This window comes from Trichomycterus rosablanca, chromosome 27, assembly GCF_030014385.1.
Source record: "Trichomycterus rosablanca isolate fTriRos1 chromosome 27, fTriRos1.hap1, whole genome shotgun sequence".
Classification (NCBI taxonomy): domain Eukaryota; kingdom Metazoa; phylum Chordata; class Actinopteri; order Siluriformes; family Trichomycteridae; genus Trichomycterus; species Trichomycterus rosablanca.
This window is the reverse complement of record NC_086014.1, coordinates 1,094,535-1,121,857: the sequence shown is the minus strand read 5'-3', so window position 1 is coordinate 1,121,857 and position 27,323 is coordinate 1,094,535. Positions and strand designations below refer to the sequence as shown.

General features: G+C 37.1%; 1 protein-coding gene and 1 long non-coding RNA gene across 2 annotated transcripts; both read left to right on the top strand.

Annotated features, from left to right (window-relative positions):
• Positions 1 to 390: 390 nt before the first annotated feature.
• c27h16orf87 (chromosome 27 C16orf87 homolog) lies at positions 391 to 10,439 on the top strand. The gene is made up of 4 exons (XM_062989644.1): positions 391 to 601; positions 3,900 to 3,996; positions 8,497 to 8,676; positions 10,093 to 10,439. The coding sequence occupies exons 1-4, from the start codon at positions 536 to 538 to the stop codon at positions 10,209 to 10,211; spliced, it is 462 nt and encodes a 153-aa protein (XP_062845714.1). The 5' UTR covers positions 391 to 535; the 3' UTR covers positions 10,212 to 10,439.
• A 1,570-nt stretch (positions 10,440 to 12,009) lies between these two features.
• Positions 12,010 to 21,412, top strand: LOC134304340 (uncharacterized). Its single transcript, XR_010007819.1, has 3 exons — positions 12,010 to 12,553; positions 20,931 to 20,996; positions 21,101 to 21,412. It is a non-coding gene; the product is annotated as an uncharacterized LOC134304340 (long non-coding RNA).
• Positions 21,413 to 27,323: the final 5,911 nt, after the last annotated feature.

Below are 27,323 nucleotides of genomic sequence, written 5' to 3'. Positions count from 1 at the left end.
TGCTTCTCTGAAAGTAAAAAAGTATAAACAGCAAAAAAGTAATTACAGATTAAATCTTTAAAATCACGTCAATTAAACGAATGCTTATCTGACAATTGCTCCATGTACACTGTTGCTATTTGCCTATTTACTTTAAAATGACACGTAATAAGAAATTATAACTAAAAAGATATTCAATCGCGTTGTTCTTGGGTCACGTGGTATTGTGCGGCGGAGCCACACCGCGCAGGCGCACTGCGCTTGGACACAACCGAAGGAAATATCAACAGTATATTCATGGTTACTGTATCTTTTTATAGCTGCACTGCGCATGTGCAGTCGTATCGATGTGGAAAAGCGGCACACGGAGGAGCCTTTTTTGTGTGATTGATGCATTTATATGAGTGTGTATGTGTGTTAGAGAAAGAGAGAGTGTGTGTGTGTTAGTGAGTGTCTCTAAATGAGTGGGAATGCATGTGTGTGTGAGTAGTGAGAGAAGCCTGATATTACACATCGGATAGACCTTCCTCCGCATTGGACTTTATTTTATTTAAAAATGTCTGCAAATAAAGTGAAAAAAGTGAAAATGGCTACCAAATCGTGTCCCGAATGCGACCAACAGGTAAGACTGCTGAATATTATTAATGTGATGTGATTAAGCATTGTTCTGTTGGTGTGTAATTTGGAGGGGAAGTTTCCCTGCTGAACTTGCTGCTTTTATTCTGTCTTAATGGCTCCTTCTGTTTAAGAAAGTTACAAAACAGAACAAATCAGATTGTCTTTAAAGCTTCTATTAAAAAAAACGTTTTTGTATATCGACACTCTAATATCTGTTATTATTTACAGTATGTGCAAGAGCTAATACCTTGTGTATATGGATTTTATTTGATTTGTGTGTGTGTGTGTGTGTTAATATTACAGCTTGATCATTATTTGGTGGAAATGTGCAATATTTGCGGTTTAAAGACCTTGCCACAGAGCAGCTTGGAAATGAGGAAAAGCAGATGTAGAAACCTGCTGTAGTCGAAATAAACGCTTATTTTACAATTCAGCCTGAAAGGAAGATCTATTTTCGAAATGCTGATTATCAAGGTGTATATAATGGTTTTGAATATAGCCTACCAAATTATATAATAGCTAATAGCTTTATGTTTGCGTCATTATTTACATGTTGGTAATGGGTTGTGGTCTGTTAGGTTTTTCCTCATTTTATTTGTGTTTCTCTTATTGTATCGAAACATTTTCAAATTCCAAATTCTTATTTAAAACTGTTTGTAGTTTTAGTGAAGCCTTAAATCTTACAATAAAGATAACAGAGTTTAAAAAAAAGCAGCTGCAGTCCATACTGATTACCTAATGCCCTAAATGGAAATGATTTCTTCTATAATTGCTTCTGATAACATTTCTATATTTCTCCTGGTTGTTCGACATGAATGTTTTGATGTATAAAATTGTTTCTATTGTATTTGTTTCTTATGTAATCATTTCTGCTGTGTTACACTTTGATACTTCTAATATGACCATTTAGACTGTAATGCTGTGTATGGTCACCGATTGTACTATATTTGTATAAAATCTGTTAGGGTATTTTATATTTCTGATATGTTGATTTGCTAAGAATGTGTTCAGTTCTATTAGGTTACATTAATGCTGTGTTCATTTTTAAAAGGCCTGACCCATAATTCTTTACTGAATATGTACAATTTAAAAGGGTGTTGTTTTTAAAAGGTAATGAAAGCTACTCTCCACATTGAAATACCTTTTTCTTTTATTTGGCTACAATACTGCCACACTTTCTGGTAGCTTGAGTAAACATGGGTTCATTTCTTTTTTAGTCATATGGAGTATTTTGGATTGTAGACAAACACTTGGCTTAATACCGTAGTAAAACAGAACTATAGAAGTAAAATTCACATCATTCAGCAAATGAAATACATAATTTGATATAAACATTTTGCTTTTGTTTTACTGGTCTCAATTATGATGTGTTTAGTGTGCTTCTTTCTGTTGAGATACATTTTGATGTAGTAATTTCTGATCTTGTTATCACAGGTTATATATTCTATATTTTTCGTTCTATCGTTCTATATTTTTATATCTGTTTTTTATCCTTAATTCTGCAGTCCTTCACTGTGCTACAGTCACTTGTTATGTACATAAAATTCAAGCCTACTTGTCCCCCCCCCCCCCCATAAGCTATTTTAATGTATGAGTGGAGCTGATTTGGTATCTATTATTCTAGTCAATATATCCTGCTGTAATTATATATCAAGGCAACTAAAGCTTGTGGCCAGTGTGGAGTTTCCTGCTTTTCCAGGCAGAGGCCACATTATGGGCCACTTCTCTCCCTTTATACTCCCACACAGACTGCTTTCACATACTGCCTTACACAAACAGCAGAATATGCAGTACTCAGATTGCTTTATTAAATCATTAATTTCTGTAAATATTCATAGTAAAGAAATTTACATTAAATCATTATGATTAGAATTTAGGATTGTCAGGATACAAAGAAAATAAACCTAATATAAAGAAGAACACATATATACATTACCAATACTGTGGTGTCATAGTGCAGCTAAATGAGTCCTGAGTGTAACATTACATTTATTAATAAGTAACAGATTGTACGTTAGCACATTACGTACACAAAGGAGTGTGTGTTCTCAAGGGTTCTTTACAGTGGTAAAGATTTGAGCCTGTTTGTCATAAGGATCTGTGTTTAGTTCTATAGAAACTGAGTATTATAGCTGGAATACATTTTTCTGTAATTACCTTGATTATGTTTTTTCTCCTAACAGTGTAGCAGTTGCCTGTAAAACCCTTTTCTTTGTTACAGTATTTAAATGGCTTTACTGCTCTCAATTTTCTCAAAACTATTTCTCTTAGCCAATTTCCACACTGAGTACTGCTGTAATAAAGCTGTGGTATGTGTGAGACATCTACTGTAGATACAGGCTAAAATGAATATAAGAAAACCTGGAGCTCCTGTGCTTATTTTTTTACCACATTAAGTACATTTAGGCTGGTTAGTTGCAGCCTTTACTGTACTGAGAGAAAGAATTATTTAATCAGGAGCACAAAGCATGAATAAATTGATTAAACAAATTTTAAGCACGCAAAAACAAGCCGCACTGCTACCCTAAGGATAAATAGTTTATTACCTTTTAACAGTGTGTTTTTAAAGAAATTGTTTCATTATTTTTTAACTGTCTGTAGCAGTTAAACACCAGTTGATGCTACTTTGTGTTACTATTAATTCCAGAAGTATGCAGTTTGGAATGCTGTATCTGCTTTTAACACACTGACTGAACAGCACAGTTAAGGCTCCACCCACAGCTACATTTTACTAACCAATTACTGAAGACACAGGAAGTGGTTCCTAGTGCTTCTGGTTTGGCAACTGACGTGAATGCATATTATGACCTAGAATGAAGCAGGGATTCAAACCCACAATTTTACAGTTGGTAACAGACAGCTCTACCCACTAGACACTGTCCTTGGTTCAATGAAATTGAAGCCAGCATTAATACAGTGCACAACATTAATGTGTCTATTTTTATAGTTTTATATCAAACCTTTAATAATTTCCTCAGAGAGATAACATTTTAGGGTGCGTAATATACAGACCAGAAACAGTCAGTCCCAACTTGTGTCACTGTCACCCTGACGTGGGGGAAGAGTGTGCTGATGTGTGTCATTTTCATTACAATGCTTACACACAGCAAGCTCATTACAATGAATAATTAAACGGGTACAAAGGTCGACTTCACAGTAATGCTTATAATTCTAATCACATTAAATAGCTGCTGTGCACTATAAGCATTTTAGCAATCCACTGTAAATGAATTAGATCTTGTTTTAAACAGTGTGTCTTTCTCTCTGTGTGTGTGTGTGTGTGTTATTGCCGTTTTAATCAGATCCCTGTGGCGTGCAAGTCGTGTCCTTGTGGCTACGTCTTCATCAGCCGAAAGCTGCTTAACGACAAGCTGAGTGATGGTGTGTCTCATGGTTCAGGTAAAACACAAATCTGTATATCTTAAAGTTGTTTAGACATCCGTAAACGCCATGTATTGGTATGACATTGGGCTGTGTACTGTTTAAACAGTGTGGTTGCACATATTGGTAATATTTGTGTCTACACTTGCTGTCTAATCATGTAAAAACAAAAAGCAAACTGTATTAGATTTAATCCGTTCACACTAGTGTCAGATTTACCACATTTTAAAGTGTTTTAAACACCCAAAACAACTTTTGTCTAAGAAAGAACAATTGGTATTGTAGTCTAGGACAGATGGATGGCATTCCTTCCTTTCCCAATTGATAAAAAGTGACCTGCCAAATCTTGGGCATCTCTGAGCTCTTGTATGTGAACGGGGGTTGTTAGCACCCTCTTTAATACATGTTAACATTAACACTGGACTGCTTACTGTACACAGCTCTGTAAACAGAGTAAATGTAATATTTACTCTGTATAATAATATTCTATGCTTCACAATTTATTTTGTTTAGCTTAGTACATATTTAGACCCACGGCTCTGTTCATATTGTATCTATAATTAGGCATGTATGTCACATCAAGGGCATATCTATCACACATCAATCTCTCTATCAGACCTTCTGCTCTCGCACTCTGCTCTGTTCTTGCACAGTGCTTTTGTTTGCCCTTCTGGCAGATGCTGCTGCTGGATTTTACTGCTCTGTACTGAGCAACAGCGTGTTGAGCAACGGCATAGTTATCCATAAATCCTTCTTTCTTTCTTAACTTGCTTAGAGGCACTATTTAGAGCCTCATAGAGTGGGAGTCAACTGGGATCCTTAGCAGACAAAGGCAAATACTAAAGTAATAGAATGACTAAGACATGATCAGAACTATTGTGAAACACTACAGCCATAAAAATCAGGACTTGTATATGGCATGATCACGTACAAACGATGCAAATGTTTGTATGATTTCCTGAGGTGCAGATTGTTTCATTGGATGAGTTCTGAAGCATGTTTTAGGTATTTTACTGTTTACATGTTTCATGTGCAGCTGGCTTAGAGTTGTGACTGGAATGTTTTACATAGAAGCTCTTTGTATTAGTAATATAGTGTAAGGTTAATCCTATACAAAAATAAATGTGGTTTTGTAGAATTGTCAAGACATCATGGATATGCAATGTGGAATGTTCTCAGTGTAAGTTTGTTTGAAGTTTACTCAGAGATACACAGTGTTCACACAGTTATAGGCCATTTATTATATTCCTACCCTGTACTGATCAGGTTTCTTTGTTAGCTGTCTGTTCCTAAAGCAGGATGAACTATTTATTATGGCCTGAGCTAATAATAACCACTCAGTTTCAATATAGGTCAAGCTTTATCATGCTGCACCAATCTTGGTGTTTTTGATATTGTAAAGAACATTCTGGTCATTTTTGTACATCAATAGGACCTGAACAGTTTTATGCAAATGTTTATACATTTATTGTTAAGTTCCATTGGTTTGTTGATTTAATTACGGTAGTAAAAACAGGTAAGCGCACTTCTTCCACATATTTTAATGCACATTAACTGTTTAATGATATAATAAATTCACACATTAAACTTCTCAAAGTTCTCAAACATGGAATTTGACCAGAGGTGTGTAAACGTTTGCATTAGAATTTCTGTAACTTTATACTCAATTCCTGTAAAACCAGACACATTTCGATGCAGGATTACATGGTGTTTATTACATTGATTACAGCTGTAGGTTGAATAATAGCTGAACTTGTTTAATGGAGATGTTGGCAATCACACGGTGACACTGACATGTGGCCTAACCCTGTGGTGCGTCAAGTGAAATTAATGACTGCCTTAATGAGCTTTAGAACAGAGAGGTTCCTGTTAGAACAGGTTTTTGATGAGATCAGGATTCCTGCACTATTGTGTAGAAATACAACTGCAGTGAGAGGAGGCGGAGAGGGAACTCACACACCCACATATAGAACAGCAATCGTTATTGCTCATTTATGCTGTTTTAAAAAAATGAAAGGAAGATGGGGCTGTTCAGACGATCATATTATAGTTCAGGTTGATGTGTTGGCTTTCATATTTAATTGATCACAATTTTGGTGACCTTAAAGGAAGATGTGTGTGCTGCTTATAATAATCCTAGTAATAATAGTAGAGCAGCACGGTGACACAGCCTGGTAGAGTGTGTGCTGCACAATGACAAGCACCATGGACCATGAAAGATGTCTCACAGACAGAATGCCTCCTCCACATTGTTCCATACTGTCCAGGGTGACTGTGATGAAGTGGTTACTAAAATTATTGTTGACAAAAGTAAATGTATTATTTTGTAGCTACCTTAATACATATAGCAAATTAAAGATTTAAAAATAGTTTATGATAAAGCATGTCAAAGGCATTAATCAGTTGAACAGTATGTTGCACGCAGTAGGAAATTAGACAGATATTGGAATCCAAAATAATAACCAGTTTCTTTATTTTTGATTTGACACACAGAAATCCACAGAAATAATTGTTTTATAATTTAATTTGAACAATAATGCAACTAATTGCAACAGTTACATGTATAAATAAATGTTGTAATAAACATTTTGTATTAATTGTTTAAAAATCATTACATTTTAAGATAAGATTCCTTCGAGATGAAATTTTTATTACTCAAAATACAATATATTAAGAGTTCACATTGAAAAAAAGACATGAAAACTTGAGAGGACACAGAGAGAAAATAAACTATCAGGACGTAGTTTGAAACAAATGTTTTGCTTTATTTGAATATCCGCTGTATTTTTCTACGGAGTGTCGAGCTCCCACTGTCTCTGTACCTCTACTGTAAACACAAGCTGGAACTGTGTTTATTCTTCAGTCAGTTCACACAAGGTTGCCAAATCCTGCAAATATCTAAGTTCTTTTACAAACCCTTACAGATGCCCTGTTCTAATAACACTTGAATAGTCTGTTTCTGTTTATTGTGAGTATATGCAGCAAATGCAGAATAGCGCAGTGCCACTGATATGCTCACACATTATTCTCACACACACACTTTTTTGTTCTAGATGGAAGGGGGATGGTGTTGTGTTAATGTAAGAAAAGAGGAGGCGCGGCCAATTATTTGGATCAAGGGTGACAGAAAATACATTCAATGAGTGTGTAAAGGGGGAGAATAGCTAGGAGCTGTTTCATTTTAGCTATTTCCTCTTTATTAAATTTCTTTATTTCTGTATCTCATATTACAAGAAATACTGTAAGATATCTGTAATTATTTGAGATACAGATATGCTGGTTAAATAAATAGATTTTAAGCATTAGCAATTATAGGATTTATTCTCCATTACTTATTTTTTAATATTATTAAATTAAAGTGTCGTTAGTAATCAGCAGTGTCTACGAAGTCCATTAGACTTGTCATTTACATTTTACGTTTTAAGCATTTAGCGGACGATTTTATCCAAAGCGACTTGCAGTACTGTGACAGTATATAGTCTAAGCAATTAAGGGTTAAGGGCCAAGGGCCTTGCTCAAGGGCCCATCAGCGGCAACCTGGCTGTCATGGGGCTTGAACCAGCGACCTTTTAATTACTAGTCCAGTACCTTAACCGCTAGGCTACAACTGCCCTTTGTAATTGTTTTGTTGAACAGTTGTGTTTGCTGGGATTCCTGTAGAACATTTTATACTGTGTAATTAATCTTACATTGTGTAAATAGTAGGTGTTCTGCATAAAGTGGATTTGTGTTCTAAAGTTGTAACAAACCCACCTGCCGTGTCCATGTTGGGTGGCAGGGGGGTGGAGGCGCAGATCGAATGAAAGTGCAGCTCTTTTTAAACTGCATTCTCTTCACCGATCACTCGTTTCACCTGGGGGTAGACATGTAAATCAGCTCATTGACTTCTTGGCTTTTCTATTCTTATCTTGTGCTTTGTGTTGGGTTTATGGTTTGGTCTTTTTCTGTGTTTATCTTGAGCTTTAGTATGTTGTTTATTTATTTAACCTTTACATCCCTTCTTTTGTTTTATGTCCGTGAGCCGCAGTATTGTTTCGCCTCGGTTAAGCTTGTAAGTTTGCAAGTTGGTTCAATCCTTTAATATCACAGGTGTGGGATACACCTAGTGCCCCTGTCATGAAGCTCCCTGTGTCAATAATATAATGCAGAGTTTTGCATACATTAAACAGGAACAATCATTAACCATGGCTGAATAACTATACCAGACCCATCAGTTTGTTAAAAAAGTTCATGATATGCTTTTGGCAGCAGGGTAGCACAGCAGGTTTGTGCCGCACGACTGGGTTTGGTTTTAATTTGTCTCTGGTGTTTATTATGTTCCACATGGGTTTGCTTAAGTACTTTATATGGTTTATTATAATTTTGCCCTTCGGCTTTAGTTAGTAGAAATAAATGAGTTTGTGATGCCCAGCCATAAACCACTGCACCGTTCAGGTCATCTTCTGGATCCACTACAACCCTGTAATGAATGAGTGAATTGATAATGAGCTTTTGATGTAAATTTCTGTCCTCTTTTAGAAAAACAGGATGCAAGGAGAAGACGAACAGAACGAATAAGAAAAGAAAAGATCAACTTGACACCTACCAACGATATGGAGAACAGGAGACGGTCCCGCACCAACAGCCAGTCAGAACAGATCCGGAGAGGGCGGGGTAGACCGAAGTCTGTCAGTTTAAAGAAGCAAGATGAAGAGAAAGGTATGAGCTTTACTATTTTTTTATTGTATAAAGTTTAATTTAAGTTATATTTTTAAATGACTATTCTGCAGATCTGCTATCATGGTTCACAACATCAACATACAGTCTTTTAAAGTGACTGCTTGTTAATATAAATCACTTTTTATACTGAGAAGTAACAGACCTATATATAAACTTAGCAGCATTTTAGTTGAGACTTCATACGAATCTGTCTGACATGCACATGACTCACAACCATTTTCTAGTTTCTCATCATGGAAACAAGATTAATGTCTTTTTATTAGTAATAATCAGTAGAGAGCCGTGACTCTTAAACCTCGACCCTCTAACCCCCCAACCCCAAGGCTGTACCATTAACATATACAGTAAACAAGGTACCATTTAAAAGCTTAGCATGATTACTTTTCAGCAGTGTATTAAAGCAAATTGTATTTCTCTGTTTAAACAGTATGTACATATTGTAAAGTGTTATTGTCTGCAACTTAACAAGGAATATGTTTACATACAGGTCACAGTAAATACGGAATAACCCATGTAATAACTATAGCACTTTTATTGGCTGATAGGAACAGAGAGATGAGTATTTTGTTATAATGCAGATAAACAAATAACAGATAAATAGATACGCTCTGCTTTGCTGTTTGGGGGATGTAAATGAGTTCCTGAATATGTAGTCAAACAAAAAAAAGTGATATTTTATTCATTATTTTCAGCAGTTATAATAAATATATAATAAAAACAGCCATGACAGCTATAAATATAAAATGATTCTGCTTGTCCACTTTTGCCCCCCATAACATTACAGCCTTCAGCTACACGTCAGAAGCTCTCAACGGTAGTGAAAACTTTAGGGTGTGATTTAAACACATGTTGGAGATTCATCTTGCAGGATTTTGAAATATGTATGTAAGGTTGTGGTTTCATCATGTTTTATAGCTCTTTTACAAGCCAGAAAGTCATCATTTTTAGCTACAGTCAGTCAGCTCAAGAGCTGGATGTTTTCTTTATGTCAATAACCATGCAACTTTGGTATTGACATTTTGTCTTGCTAATCATGTTATACAGTGTTTAGGTTTTTTTTATATAACCGTAGTTCAAACCATTTCTTTTACATATTTATATAAATGCAGCTTGTTCCTTTTTTGCAGGTGAATAAGATTAACATGTGATACTTGCTGCACTCATTGCGAGCTAGATTACTCATATTATGACTGTGTGTATGACAGTTATAAAGCTCATGTTAAAAACACTTAGCATTTCCCTATGACTATAACTGATACTACTGATACAACATCAATTGTCATTTTACAAGCATAATATGTTCCATGCCAGGAAATCACCACTTTTTTCCAAATCTTTCTCTTTTTCTTCATGAAGTGACGTTTTCCTGCTGGTGGATTGTTTTTTTGTTTCCAGAAAAACAGGAAAAGGAGGTGGATATTTACGCCAACCTGTCGGACGAGAAGGCATTCGTGTTCTCCGTGGCTTTGGCCGAGATCAATCGCAAAATCCTGGGCCAGAGACTGATCTTGTAGTGGGCGGTGCCACATGGGCTTGACGGGGGAAAGTTTTGGATTACTAGGACATGGACCTGCAGGCGACGTGAACTCGCTGCGCTGTCGCACATGGATGCGCAGAGCCGATCATGGATCAGGGACTGTATTGATTCTCAGATGGACATGCAGGAATCGTATCTATTTATCTTACATCAGACATAATGAACATTTATGGAATGTATTAAAGCGCAAGTGCTTTTCTTATAACCGAATTGTGATTTCTCAGTATGGGAGGCATCGATCACATCAGATTTTCTACACAAACTTTTTTCTACATGCAAACAAAAAATAAATGAGGAAATCGTTCAGTTCATCACCAATAAGTGTTCAAGGCATCAGTGTGAAGCCAATAATACAGTTTTACACAGTTTCTCTTTAAATGTAGTTAATCATCCAAGGCATTTTTGCTGTCTGATATTGTCTTTAGTTTTTCTAAAGCTATATCTAATATTGTGATAATATCTGTGCATAATACAGTGTGCCAAATTAAGGTAGAACTAAAAAAACTCCAAAAACCAAACATGTCTTGGCTGATGAACTACATCTGTGGTACGTAGGAAGGTGTGTACAAAATGTTTTGGCCTGATCATTGCATTTAAATGTTAAACATCAAGATTACTGTTGAGGCCCTGTTTAAACCTTGCTTTAAAGTGCACGTTCAGTGATCAGACAGTTTGATTGCTTCCTCTGAAGTGATTGGAATGCCGGAAGGGATTCCTCATACCTGCTGCTGGCTGATCAATGCCGTCTGCACAGAGACGGGAGATAACGGACACTGGTGCATGGCTCTGTGTGCGTGCTACAGATCTCCATGTGCACCCACTTGGAGCAGGCGAAGGAAGCGTGTGTTGTGTATGTGTATCGGATTTGCATTTTTTTGCAGGGGAAATAACACAGGTGACGAGTGCATATTTATACAAGGTGTAAATGTGAGACTGCGTGTTAATGCAAGGTGTAAATGGGGCCAAATACTGTTGGTACCAATGAAGTGTTTGTCACACCCAAAGGTTTCAATTAAAGAGGGTTGGATTAAAAAAAGCTGGTACTGTTGGTTTCCATAAACTCACTCTAATGATATATTAAACTATTATATTTTTTCTTGTTATTTTGTGTCAGTAAGTTGTTCTCTTTTGTAAATGCATCACTGGTTGACAGGAGGAAGCTACGGACGGACTAACACCTGGGTAATTCATATTTATTATTCCTTTGACACCTTTATTTATGTGCATAGTCTATTTTTACAATTTTGTTAACATTTATTTGCAGAAATGTTTGAAGCGTACATGTAAGTAATAAGTACATTAAATATCAAAGGGAAGTTCTAACCTCTTCTCTTTTAAAGGAATCTTTCAGTTGTTTTTTTTTTTTTTCAGCTCAGTCTCAATTCGCCATGTGTTGCAAATGCAATGTGACCAAATGTATGTGGACACACAAACATCACATCTATACATAATTGTTAAACATGTCATTTATGTCTAAGTTTGCATTGCATGGGGAAAAATAGCCAAAACTGAAACAGAAAGGTGAATTCCCCAAGTAGAAGCACACTACTTAGTTCTTTAAAATGTTGTTGTATGCCGTATCATGAACGTTTTTATTTCCTGGAATTATTGAGCCCTATCATAAAAAACAGCTCAAGATTATTTTTCTTTCATTACTACATTTGGCAGTTGGCAATGTGGTAGCTAGCTTTTGTCTTCTCCTGGTATTTGCCAAACCTAGATCTAAGAGACTGGATGATGATGAAGCCTGATTCTTGAAGTCCAGTGAGCACATTTAACAAGACTAAAGCCCAATGGTGGTGTACTTTACACCAATCCAGCTTATTGCTGGCATTTCACGTTATGGTCTTAGTGTTGTGTGCAGCGTTTCCACTAAACTTGTAGCAATCGTAGCATGACTGAGCTCCTCATTACAACACATTTTACTGCCAATGTTTGTCTAGATTTTTATGTGTCGTGTTCCTTTCTAAAAACAGCAATTGTGTAAAATGGTAATCACATAATCACTGGGAAGTTCCCTTTTTTGGTTGTTTGTTTATTTGCTGTGGATATACTCAACTTCTGTGTGCACTCACTTTCCTGGCAGTTACATTGCACCTACTCTGGTTGGGTCAGATGGTGTCAAAAGCCACCTCTATTTTTATTTCTATTGTAAACAGATGATATTTCTGTATATAATTGTTTATTTATTTTACTCAGAGTTGCTGTGAATCTGGTGCCATGTGGAAACACTGGAAATAAGGTGTGAACGCAGCCTTGACAGTGTAATACACCTAGGGCCACGTCAGAACAGCTAATTCATCTTCTACATGTTTGTTGGTAGGTAGAAGAAAACCTAGAGAGTACCTAGATAAAACACAAAGACGTGTAGATTTAATGTTTTATATATTATGCAGTATTATATACATTCAATACTACAGTACAAAGAATGATGTGCATCATTTTTTAAAAGAGAAAATTTACCCCCTAAAATGCAACACACCTTCTGCCCACTTTAAAAATTATTGTGACTTGTATTAATTATACATTATATATTATTATTTATGTGAATAGATTTCAAGCCTTTATTAAAATATAATAATAAAGATACATGTTTTATTTAAGTGATCATTTTGAAACTTACAAAAAACTATTTTTTATCTTTACTGCACTTTTCTATGCCAATGACTCGACTGTGTAGTATATAGTGGTACAGCAGTATGTTTATCTAATGTAGGTTCAGAGAGTAACTTGGATTTCTCATGAATGGGGTTTTAGCACAGTGTGTGTGTGTGTGTTGGCAGGGTTTTTTCCTTTATTTGCATATTGCTGTCACATTTATCAAAAGCACAGCAGGAGCTAAGAGATGTCGTTATACCACACCCTTCCATTCTTACAAAAATCCCCCAGTTTTTTTATATATGATGAAACTGCAGTAAATCGACATAAAAATTGTAAGTTATTAAATCCCGAGGGTGATAATGTGAGAACACTTGCCAGTGTTTGTGGAAGAAAAGAAAGGTGATATTAGTGAAACACATTTTTCCGTCTTTTTATCAGCATTTTTTACCCACCATCAGAACGAGCTCCAGGCATACGGGTGCACTCACTGAGGTTTAGTTTCTATTAGTGTTGTTTGTACAGGTTCCAGTACCAAAGAAAAATGTTCATGTTTGGCACCAGCAGGACGGCTCTGCTCAACCGCCATTCACTTTGGATATTTTTAAATGGTTTTGCTGTACAATCTAAGCAAAAGTCTTGAGGTTTTAGGACAAAACATTCCAGCATAATGAAGAGGAGGTTCAAGCTGCACCATGTCAAAATGTAATATTAGATCCAGGGGTTTATGGGCAAGTTCTCAACACCCTGAATGTGATGAATAGCTGAAAACTTTCATTATTACTAAAATGTAATGCAGTGCCTTAGTGAAAGAATTACAGCTATTAATCTGAAATTATCCTGTAGCTTGGATTATTTATTCAGTATTTTTAAATAAAGATTCACATATGTGGTTTCTAATTCATGCTGAATGTTCCAGTTTTAATTCTGATTCATTCCAGCTGAAAGTTTAAATAAAGTCTAAATAAAATATTGATTTTAATGCATTTTTTAATAGAAAAGGAAAACATATTTGCTTCTACAGTCACCTACCAAACACACCACTAACAGCCACAGTTACTTCACTGTCATCTATTTCTGAAGCAACACACACACATTGGCATCAAGCCTTGAGGGTAAAACACACACACACACACACACACACACACACAGAGAGAGAGAGAGAGAGACATTCCTGCCTCAGTGCATTCAACAGGAAATGGAAAATCTGAACAATGACACAAAATGAATGTCTTGGACTGCTGTTCTGGTTTGCTTCATAAGGTCATTGGTTTTAACAGTTTTAAATTCATATGAAATTGAGCTTTTAGACAAGGAGTATCAGTGCATTACTAAAATTACCACAATTCGAATTGTTTTGGGAGAAATTGTTTTGATAAGAGATTTAATGGAACTCTTTATATTTTATTTAATAGTACTTTTTAATAACAAAAAAAGGTATTTGACTGAAACAATGCATTAGTGGTGAGGATTCATGTGGATTTGACATTTTTCTGTAAGCTTAGAAAGTTACATTTTTATGTTGTCCTGTAGCTCAGAAGGATTTATTATTTACAGATGTTATTTCCTCCCAGCACAAACCTCAGCGGTTTTCCATTGAAATAATTTTTTCAGACATTTGCTTTATTCAGCGTTCTATATTTAATTTGGGATCGATCCATTTCTAAGTCAAATTTATTTAAGTATTTAAAATCCCAACAACACTGCTGTACCTGATGCACTTATACCAGAACAACATTCGTCCTCCACCCAAACTTTCTGATCTGTTTAGTGTAGGTCCTAAGCAATAACAATAACACAGTAATAACATGGTAGTGTGTGTTGTTCTGGTAGGAGTGCAGCAGAGTTGTTGGGAGTTTTAAATACTGTTGATACGTACTGGGCTCTTTATTAGGAACATATACTCTCTTAGTGCTGTTTTTTCTTTTATTTCATGTACAGTGTGTTGTAGTCTTCCTCTACTCTTTTTTTTATCAGTGAACACCTGATTACACACAACACTGCTGCACCTGCTACACTTAAATCAATTTAAAATTATTTGATGGATGGATCTATGTAAGTTTGGGAAATTGAAAGACAACTATAAAGCAGAACTAAATAAATAAATACATTTGTTACAGTGGACATCTTGAAGCTTTCAATGCAAACAACAGCCTTTCAACAAAATATTATTTTATTTTTGATTCATGTCTGTACTTTTTCCTGATTTATTGTGTTGTATTCTTTTACTTTTTATGCTCATAAATACATTCTTGTTGTATATGTATTTTGTATGTATTTAGAAGAAAGTATATTCAATAACAAAACTGGTTAGATATTAGTCTCTCCTCACTGTATACTGAAGTTTCAAGTATTTTAGTACTATTTAGAAAATGTTTGAATGGGCTTGTTAAGTTGTTTTCATAGAAGGATGAACTGAAACTACTTTCTGTTTATATGGGATCGGCACGATGTTGAACTATTCCGTTGACCAGCTGAGGAAGTTCAACAACTGCACTACTCCATCGTGTATTTCAGTCATCAAACAGCTTGGACTCCTTCGCCGGCCTCGTTATATTCACAGGGGCTCCCGGAGAAAGCTTGTTTATCTTCGAAACGGTAACGCTATTCCATCCTTCTGGTCAGCCGTGCGCACTGTCGCTCCGCAAACACGTCATCAGAGCGCTGCTGCCTTGCACACCAGTAGCGGTGTAGTCTCCATGACAACGCTGTCCACGGAGTGGGATGGGAAACGCGGAGTGGACTTAGCAAATCTCCGTTCTCTTCCTCGTTCCTCACAGCCAACTACACAACAATACCACTTGAAAATGGCATTGCTTAATGTTCGTTCACTCAACACAAAAAGTACTGTACTCAGTGAATTTATATCTGACAGTGAACTAGACTTTTTCTGTCTCACTGAAACTTGGCATAAACCCTTGGATTATTTTATGTTAAATCAGACCACGCCAATGGGATACTCGTATATTGATGAACCTCGTATGGAAGGGCGAGGTGGTGGTGTTGCTGCAGTCTATAGGGATGATATTAAAATAACCACTTTGTCTTTTCCTGCTGCTCTTTCTTTTGAACACCTGGCTTTCAAGTTGTCAGGGCCTACTCCTCTGGTCACTGCTGTAGTTTATCGTCCGCCAAAGCCAAACGCTTCCTTTCTCTCTGATTTTTCAGATTTTTTAACCCAGCTTAGTGCCCTCTCATCCTCTGTACTGCTTATGGGTGATTTTAACATCCATATTGATGACAACAACTGTAAATTTGCCAGGGAATTTTTGGAATTGTTACAGTGTTTTAATTTCACACAACATATACATTTTCCAACTCATAAAAAAGGTCATACTCTTGACCTTGTCTGCTCTACTGGTGTCCTAGTTCATCAGCCGTCCAGCCATGACCTTACTGTCTCTGATCATTTGACAATCATCATGGACATTGAGGTCACTAGGCCCATCACTAGAGCTAAACGTAAAATATCCTTCAGGAATCTTCAATATATCTCTCCCTCTGCTTTCTCAGATTCTCTTGTTAAAAAGATGTCTGTCTGTCCTGTACTGTCTAGTAATTCATCTGACCTTGTCGATTACTATAATGACATACTCGCCTCATGTCTCGATGAGCTGGCTCCTTTGAGAACCAAATTTGTTTCATTTAGTCATTCCGCACCATGGTACACAATTGAGCTTCACCAAATGAAATCCCGTAAACGCCAGCTTGAAAGACTTTATAAGAAAACCGGTCTAACAGTACATTATCAGATTTATTCTGATTATCTTCAACATTACAAAGACGCTCTTACGGCAGCCCGATCCACTTACTATTCCGAACTCATACATGCTGGATCAACAAATCCTAAGACTCTCTTTTCCACAATAAATAAACTTCTCAAACCAGTTGACAATACTACCAATTCCTTTACAGTTGACAAGTGTAACTCTTACCTCTCATTTTTTCAAACAAAAGTTGAGAATATCCACAATTTTCTGACAGTTTCCCCTGTCATCTCTGTTTCTCCGCCTATCTCATCTCAATTTATTACCCAGCCTCTGTCTCAGTTCTCACCTGTGTCTCTTTTGGACCTATCTGAGATCTTAACAGGGATGCGAAGCTCCACTTGTGTTTTGGATCCTGCTCCATCAAAACTTGTTAAGGGTTGTTTTCCAGTTATCTCATCACTTATCACAGAGATAATCAATTCCTCTCTTAGTTCTGGCTCAGTCCCTCAATCACTCAAATTGGCTGCTGTTACTCCCATACTTAAAAAACCTGGACTTGACTCTAACATTATGAGTAACTTTCGGCCCATTTCCAATCTTCCATTTCTGTCGAAAATACTGGAACGTGTTGTTGCCTCACAGCTCAAAGATCACCTAAATTCCAATAATCTATTTGAATCATTTCAGTCTGGTTTCCGCCCCCAGCACAGCACTGAGTCAGCCCTCCTCAAAGTCACAAATGACCTTCTTCTTTCCTCAGACTCTGGACAAATTAATATTCTCGTCCTCCTTGATCTTACTGCAGCTTTTGACACCATTAATCACTCCATTCTTCTGTCCCGCCTTGAATCCTCTGTCAACATCACTGGTACTGCCCTTTTGTGGTTAAGGTCATATCTCATAAACAGACAACAGTTTGTTAATATCAACAATTGTAGTTCTGCCATTGCTCCACTGTCCCAAGGCGTTCCCCAAGGCTCAGTGTTAGGTCCCCTTTTGTTTATTCTTTATATGCTCCCCCTTGGTGACATCATACGTCGGCATGGTTTACATTTCCACTGCTATGCTGATGATATTCAGCTTTACATCTCCTCCAAATCCATTAATACTGAACTTCACTCCACTCTGACAAATTGCATCACTGAAATGAAATTGTGGATGAAAGCTAATTTCCTCAAATTAAACTGTGAAAAATCAGATATGATCATCGTAGGTCCTACAACCCTGGCAAAAACCACAAAAAATTTTCAAATTACCATTGATAATGACACTTTGTCTCCGTCTTCTAACATCCGAAATCTTGGTGTAATTTTTGATGGCAACCTCTCTTTTGACCGCCATGTAAATCACATCACCAAAACTGCTTTCTTTCATCTAAAAAACATAGCACGTCTACGTCCATCACTCTCCTTTTCTGCCGCCGAAACCTTGATTCATGCTTTTATTACATCCAGAATTGATTATTGCAATAGCATCCTTTATGGTACATCTAACAAAATCCTAAAAAAACTTCAGTATATCCAGAATTCAGCTGCTCGCCTCCTTACTCATACTCGCTCCCGTGATCATATTACACCTGTTCTACAAAAACTTCATTGGCTTCCCGTTGCTCAACGCATTCAATTCAAAATTCTTCTATTCACTCACAAAGCTCTCCATAATCAGGCCCCATCCTACCTCACCGACCTGCTCCATCAGCACATTCCCTCCCGTAGCCTTCGCTCTTCTGAGGCTAACCTACTGTCCATACCCTCTAGGACCAAGCACCGGACCTGGGGTGACAGGGCCTTTTCCATAGCTGCTCCATCTTTATGGAATGCTCTCCCCAAACACCTACGAGATTGTCCTGACCTGTCCAAATTCAAGTCACTTCTCAAAACTCATCTATTCAGAGTGGCATTTAACTTGTAACAACACAAAATAAATGCTTTTATTTTTGCTATTCTTTTTAATAGTTTTTATACTTAGATCACGACAGAAATGTGAAGTCCTAGATCCTAAAACTTGTAAAGTTTTCAGTTTCCTGATTGCATGTAAATCTGTCCTGTTTCTGTCTAATTTTAAGAAATTGTTCTATATTTGTTGTTCTCTCTCATAATTTAGCTAATTTTTAATGAACTGTCTTATGCTGCTCTCTTTGTTTTTATCTTAATTATTCTTGATGTTGATGTACTATTTTGATTTTGTACTATGATTTGTATGGTGTATGTACGTATTTGTTTTGATTATTTGTCTTATGTAAAGCGTCTTTGAGTATCTTGAAAAGCGCTATATAAATAAAATGTATTATTATTATTATTATTATATATTTAAAGAAATTATAAATATGTTTACCTGTGAATAAATCAGCTGTAGTAGGTTTTCCTCAGCATTTAAAAACAATCAGCATTAGACAACAAACATGTTTTGACAAATCAGCGTTTGAATGAGAGTCGAGTTTTGTATGATTGATTGATTTTATATGTTTAATATATTTGTAAAACATTTTTAATGTAACATCCATCCCTTTACTGACAGGTTGTTCCATCTTTGACCACCAGATGGCTGCAAAATCCTAATTATTATCTTCTTTTTCCAGCCACAAGAGGGAGCCAGTACCTCTCTGTGTTAGGTGTTTGATATACTGTACATGTACAGTTAATCTACTCAATAATAGTTTCAAACAATTGGGCGATATCATTTCATCTTTTATTATTCACAGCTACAGTTTAATACATCTAATACCTAACATAAAGATTAACTCATTCGGGGTCCAGCAAACGATTGTACTTCTATGCTTTATTTGATTGAGTATTTAATCACAGTCCAGGTTGACTATTCGAAATCATTCTTACATTAATATTCCTCCTCTTTGGGTCGTGACAGTGTGTCAGTTCGGTTTGGACTCTGACTTGGTCTTTTCTTTGAGATTAAAACCTGATGGTGATTTCCTTTTGGGTTTCATCTAACTTTTTATTAAGCTGCAGGTGGTGAAAAGGTCCCATGACCTTCTAAAACCTAACAGTTTTAAATCAATCAATCCCTCACTAACTGCAACAAAAGATTTTTGTCCATTCATTCGTGAATTTCATTCATGTGGACTAATAATAGTAAATTCTGTTTAAAAATAGAATTTGTTAGGACATGTTTTATGTTTTGATCAGTTTGAATGTTTGAATCTTATCTAATTAATTTTAACACAAGCTTTGGTTTTGCCAAGAATTATTTTACATATTTAATCAAGTAATGAAAAGAATGTGTGTGTTATTTGTGTGTTTTGGAAAAATATGTTAATTATTACAGATAAATGTACACAATACCAAGTGTTAGACTTATAATAATGTAACACATTTGCTTGGCATTTGATTAGCATGCAGTGCCACATGGCTGGAACAGTCAGTTCAGGCGTAGTAATGTTCAGAGAGAACAGATTTTTAACATTTTCAGACAAAGTTGTGATGCCAGTTTGTGCCCCTGCACACTTGATGCCACATGTCCTGCCAGGAACAACAGACTGGCAGAAATCACACTTTGTCTTACAATAAACTATCTGCTATTGAGCACACTTCCACAAATTCAACATTTAACAACAGCTGAAGTGTTTTCAATGCCACCTGCGACAGTCCTCCCCCTTCCACACACACACACACACACGCCTCTACATACAGAGCTGTGCCTTGGTGAACTGGGCTCATGTCTTTTTTTTATTTTTTATAATAGTGTGTATTTCCTGATGTAACTTTTAATAATTAACAGTTAGTCTTTACATTAGCATTGTATTTGTATTATGCACATACACAAATAATTTCATGATCAGATTTAATGAGATAAAAATATAAAACAATTCATTTACATAAATGTATTTTTTAAAGGCACCTGTGTGACACAGGTAAATAATACTAGCACACTACTACAGGGGTATCCAGGGTTATATATTATGCATACATCCCAGCTTTTCAATGGGTACAAGGCACACAGCTCATGTGCATGTAACTGGATGTTTTACTGGTATAATTCGACGGGAACGAAATTTAATGTACCTGCCTCAGCGCGAGGCCGAGATGTTGTGATTTGAAATCATGGGAGCTCGAGCTGCAGTAACGGTCGTTACCGCTCAACTAGACTGCTAACATATCTGCCCTTTATTTCAGGTACATTTACATTAATACATCTTTTATATTTTGTGTTTTGTTTCTAACAAATAAGTTCACTTGTATTCTGGTAAGCTTGGAGTGTTTCAAAGTAGTAATTAACTTTTATTTTTCGAAAGTTAGCTGGCATTTGTACTCACTCTGTAGCTAATCCACGACAGTTCGTTAATATCCTGTTAGCATGTTATATAAACATTATCTATATTTCTACATTTCATCTAAACCTTATCTACAGTATATTTACATTTTATTTTAAAGGAGTAGAGAAGAGAGCACAGGACAGAAGAGAAAGAAATGACAAGAAATGGGAGAGACCCACCACCAGTCTGTATTCTCTATATTACTATATGTCTATTTTTTTAAAATGTATTTTTCTCACAATTTTCCTCCCGATTTAGCGCATCCAATTTGTCTTCCGCTGCTGACAGACTCCAGATTTGCATCCAAGGAGAGCACGCCGCTGCCCACGCCTTCTTTACACGTGTACAGCCCTCCTCTTCTCATCCACGCTTCCTGCACGGGCATCTCCTCTGCTCTTTTGTAGGTCAACTGTTCTTTGAGTGGCTAATTCACTTACTGGTATTGGGAGGTTGAAGGAAAACCTGTTCCCAGAAAAAAATATGCATGAGAGAGACTCAAGCTAAAGATCAAAGGTAACTGGCACTATACTGTGCCACCACTGTGCCACCCACATTGATGATAAGTAGCTCCATACACTTTGTTAATAGTTTATTCCTTATGTACTGTCCTTATTATAACATAGAATCAAACAAAACTTGCCCGATATTCTGTTACTGACCAATATTCTTTAAAGGGCTGGAATAGTGGATACATAAGATCACTTATAAAAGAAACACAGCCTCTGGGAGGTGGAGCAATGACATAATAGAACTCGTTGACAATCATCTCAAAATAAAATGCCCTCCCTCTCACCGTGCCATTGTTAGTGAGGAAATCCATCATAAAGTTGCTGAGCTTTAGCTGCTTGTGTGCCCAAAATACACTTTAAAAATAAAAGCAGAGATGTACTGCTTTGAAATGTAAATGCTGCCCTCAAGGAAACATATTAACGGTGTATTGTGGACCCAAAAATCAATGTAATTTACGCAAACAGGCTTTCTCACATAAATAATGTACCCAGATAGAATTATTTACCATTCCAGTGATAAGCAAAGCTAAATTTGTGAAAGTCTACACCAGTTTGAACCTGGTTGTTTCCCCTAAACCTTCTAAGAAACTGGAGATTGATCTGACTGGGAATTTAATGCCTGTGCTATGAAGTGGGACTGACGCACTCTTTAGCACCATACTAGGGAAAACTGGCATCAGATCCCTCATCGTCCCACACAGACATACTTACACAACGAGTTGTGTCGCCCTCTGACCTGTTGTGATTGTGGAAAGAACAGGCACAGGAAGATCCCTTGGGACAGTTTTGATGTAAAAAACAAATCAGGTCCCCATTAACAAAACAGGACTCTCACATAACTCGCAGCATACCACACTAATCCCAGGCAGCTGTTATCTTGGTTCAGGAAGTACTCTGGGCCCAGTGCCGCGTTGAGTGGTTTTAGGAGGGGTCGCAAAAGCAGAGAAAAGAGAACAGGATGACAAGATAGGACTTCTTATAGGGAACAAACTCTGGGCCGGAATGTTTTTGCTCCAAGAGTTCTGTTTTAGGCCATACTGGACTGCAAGGCAAGACGTGGAATCCAGCAGGTGTGTAAGGACATGAACTGAAGACATGGCAACATCACTGTACAGATCCCTGCGTCTCAGCACCATTGGATTCAGCGTGTCCGACTACATCCGCAAGTTTGCAGTAAATAATTACCTAAATATCCTTTTTTTTTTAAATAAGCACTTACATAAGCTGTGAAGTGATGTCAGTGCCAGATAATTACAGATTCGAAGACGAGCACTTGCTTGTTTCTATGAATCCAGGAATGCGTGGTTGACAGAGACGTCAGCAAAACAATCTGAGCATCCTGAGATGTTATGAAATAGCATTTTTAAAACAAACAACATACATTATATTTAAATTAGAAATTCTTTTTGTTAAGCTGGACCTTTGTTGCCATTTTTTGCAGTTAGTATCATCATACTAAAGCTTTTGCTTTAGCTGATAAAATAAATCTGTGTCTCCAGCATCACCAACAGAAAAATAGAGGTTAGAAAGTTATAGTAAACAGTAACATTCTTTTATCTAAATATAATATAATGTATTTAATATATTATTACTAACTAATCCGATGGCTGATATTTACTATGCATGTCATTTCATATGATAAAAATAAGGCTATTTTGTGCACATTCAACATAGCCAATCATGTCTGTGTAGACACCTGGACGGCCGACAACACCACAGTAAGCAGTGATGTTATCATACCAGTGGTGGCAGAAAGCATGAGTGTGGATGTTAGTATGTTTATTTTGCTTTCTGTCTTTAGTAAGCATTGCATCCAGATCAGGGTTCATACCCTGTCCTGGGAGCTCACATTACAGGGCAATTTAGAGTAGGCAACTTACCTACTGGCATCTTTTTGAGAGGTGGTAGGAAATCTGTGTGTATATAGGGAAAACTCAACTCTGACAGTGACTGATGGAAATATTCGAATTTGGGTCCCTGGGTGGCAACAATGCTACTTTCTGCACCACTGTGCTGTCCTGCTTTCCCCCCGTTTGTTTGAAATACTTATGTTGGTTAACACTATGACGCTGATGCGCTTGTATTGAATGCTTTTCATGTTTTGTTTCATTGAATCATGCATGTTTTCATGTCATGGTCTCACTCTTTAACTTGTCATGAATCATCGTCACTGAGTGGCAGTCTGACAGCAAAATATCTGCACAGAGTTCTAATAGCTCAGGAGACGTCATTGATCACGATTGTGAAGAAAACAGGCTAGTTTTGATTTCATTTCTGTGCTTCACTCTTGAACTGTGATTCATTCAGTGCCAATGTGATGACTAAAAGCCGCCTTTATGAGCATGACCTTAAAATAAGCCTGCGTCTTGGTTCGAGTTAGGTCTTAAGCACAGCATAAATATACTGTAATTCATAATGCATCAGGATTGTTTATGACTGTTGCAAAAAGGACTGAGCTAACATTATTGGGAAATATGCAAAGTATTAGGTAGTAATTAAGTGCAATTAGTGCAGGACTGGCATTGTGTGAAGGAGACAGATTAGTGCATTGCCCTAAACCTTACTGGAGGCTGGCATTTCAGCGTGTGCATTCAAAAGGGGCTTACTTTGGATTTCTTGCCATGTCACGCATCTCTGTTGAAGAAAATCCCCTGTAAACGGAGACTGGCATCTAAACAGTCTCAATCACATAGGTCAAGGCTAAATGTGCTATAAACAAACAATGGGATGTCCATGTTGTCCTGGACGACAGAAATACAGCTCGATCATTACTGCTGCGTCTGGGTATAAAAACTGTCGGAGCTACGTAACAGTTGGTTATTTGGAATTAATTTTAATGCATTAATGGAATTCTGCACATGCCTGACCTTTAGCATGGACACATTCTTTAAAAGCATGCTTGTTTATTTCTGTTACAAAACAGTTCCTTAGTTTAATGGAGTCTATGGAAGAACCCAGCAATTAAGAGATTTAGCTAGTTAGTTAGGTTATATTCATCGGTCGAGGACAGATTTCCATTGGCTGGAAACCAACATAATTTATCTAGGTCAGCCTTTCAATTAGGAAAGGGCTAACAGGGTGGCATCAACATTGACACAGTGTTGACAGTGGGACCCAGAAGCATGCTGATCATTGGTTAAATAATGTTGTCTGTTTTGTTTTTGTCTCAACTTAGTCGTGTCCAGTTCCCTCATTGTTCCCTGATTTGAAATTTGAAAACATATTTTTACCATCCAAAGTTAAATCAGTCAAATCGTGTCTACATACAGCAAAGAGAATTGTGATAGACAGCACTTCCCAGCTCAAAATTAAATGCTTTTATTTGTAAATTTATTCTTTTAGTAAGCAAAAGTGTCACAAAATATATTTTGACCCCATCCCACCCCAGAAACGCAATAATAATTTATTATATTATATACAAATATTTCATCAATTAGGCTGTACAGTAATTCAGGATTACAGTTTCATTCACATGTTTTTGCAGGGCTCAGTGCTTTGTCCAGTCCCCACGTTATTTCCGCACTGCCAAGAATTTTTAAGAAAAGCTGTGACAAAATCAAGCTTATAAGTAAGAAACAGCCACGATAGCGAAAGTGAGACTGTGGTGGGACTGATTAATTTCTCAGTGTTGCAGAGTATCCGAAATACCAGTCCGAACTTCTGTCTCCTTTTCACAGTCTCGTCCATCACATATTAATGTGCAGACAGTCACAGCTGAGGTGAGGAAATATCCATTTATGAGCTGACTTGCTGCCAAGTCCACATCCTTTGCACCTCCCAACATGCAGTCATGCTAACACACCAGTCCGTGTAAAGTGTGAACGAGAAAATTAGGTTTACTCCAGACTGTAATGATAAATTTCACATTCCACCTACCACAACACCAGTACACCAGCTCCTGTACAACACCAGTCCGGCTGGTACATTTCCACTGCTCCCTATTACAAAACATCGAATCTCTGGCAACAGAACAGGATGAAAACCGTATTCTCACTGGGGACAGATTTATAAAGAAAGTCCCCTGCTTGAATTTGACATGCCAGTTGGAAGAGCGCTGTGGGGTGATGTGGCAGTGCTTGGTTAGATTAGAAACAGGCATATGGCTGTGTTTTGAGTCAGCGGAAGGGGTCTGATGATGGACATGGCACAACCTGCCAGAAGAGATTTACTGTAGTCCAGTCCTAAAATGACAAAAGAATGCACGCATTGTAAAGATGTTGGAAAGAAGGAACCTGTTTGCCAGTTTAAGTTATTATTCTGATCTGAGAACGTTAGCTGGCTATTCAGAACTACTCCAAAGGTTTTTGTATTTCCACTTAGTGCAATCTGAGTGTTGTTGAGTGTTGATAACAAGATCTTGGCATTTCCTGGAATATAAAGCAGCCCAGTCTTGCTGGGTAAGGCTTAAGATAATGAGCAGACATCCATGATATGAGATACGGGCTAAATACTGAGCGTTTGATACGGGGAAGGACCAAAGTAATTGCACAAAAAACAGAAAATTATGGTTAGGTACCAAAATATTTTCTTTTAATTATGCTAAACTAAACTTAACATCATTTATTTATAGAATGTTATAGGATATAAAACAATGAGTGTGACTTTAACATTCAGGATATTAGCAAGGTGGCACAGTAACAAAGCTCCAGGTGTTCCGGTTCATTCTAAAGCTGTTGAGTGAGGCTGAGGTCAGGGCTCTGTGCAGGTCATTGGAGCTTTTCTTCATGTCTTTATAGAGCCTGCTTTGTGCATAGGCGTGCAGTCATTCTGGAAACTTCCCTAAACTGTTGCTGTATAATTTATTTTGCATAATGGATTTATTACACCTGTTAGCATGTTGTAAGAATAATTAGAACATGTGTCCCAATACTTTTGTCCATATAGTGCATTTTTGCCATGTAGTAGTAGTGTGTATTCTACAAGTTAAGACGCATTCAGACACATAATATATTTATAATTTCATTTCATCTTCATGCTTTACCACTGCTTTACCCTGCACAGGGTTGCGGTGGGTCCAGTATCCTGGCCACTAGCACTGCTGAGATTATGGTCGAGAGCCAAGCGCACGTTATGTTTTATTTATTCATGTCGGCCAAGTGGCAGACCTAAGAACCATTTTTCTATGTGAAGCAACGATGGACATTTTGTCAAGAAGAAAACATAAATTTTAATGACCGGTGCACTGATTCGAGACAGCAGATTTGCTTTTAAATTTGTACTGATATCGCTTTTGCAGCCATCTGATCATCGTGTACTAAAATCCCTGGTGTGTAGTGCACCAGCTTCATTTCTCTAAATTACCTTTATTTCCCTGTTTTTTGTTCATTTTAAGTAGCTCTTTAAACACTTAGTGGACGTCAAACTTGCATCAACAGCTGCACCACTTTGAAACATTTAGCACTTTAACCGTATTCATCACTGTTTAAATTTAAATCCAATTTGCTGGAGGGGATTTGCAAAACAGAAAATTGTGCATTACAAATGGCTTTCACCTAGGTCTACATGTTGTGCTAACAAAAAGAAGAGCTGTGCATTAACAGTGTTTATTGTAGCTCTAATTGAACTGGAATCACAAATATTGATTCGGCAATCACAGCGTTCACCTGTTTTTATTTCACCTATCATTGTTTTTGATGCTATAGAATTCCTCATCAGGTCAAAGAACACATCTGAGATTCCAGTCCTCTATTCGTCTTCATACCAGTGTCCACAGGGGTTTATTTTTACAGGTAGTGTCAACCCAAAGTCAAAGCAGGTTCTCAGACCAGAAAGCATTGTGGGTCGTCCACGGTGGCAAAACAGGCAGAATCTGAAGTGCCACGTGCGCGTGGTGCTTCAAACAGACTGTCCTAAGAAACATTTTCACCTCTGTCCGACACTAAAGCTGATCTCTGGCCGTTTGTAAAGGTCATTCTTTGCATGTATGCTTGTCAACAGCATTTGTCACGCTGAATTTACATGTTTTGGTGACGTCAAGAGAATACTGGAACTTTGGCAGCCCA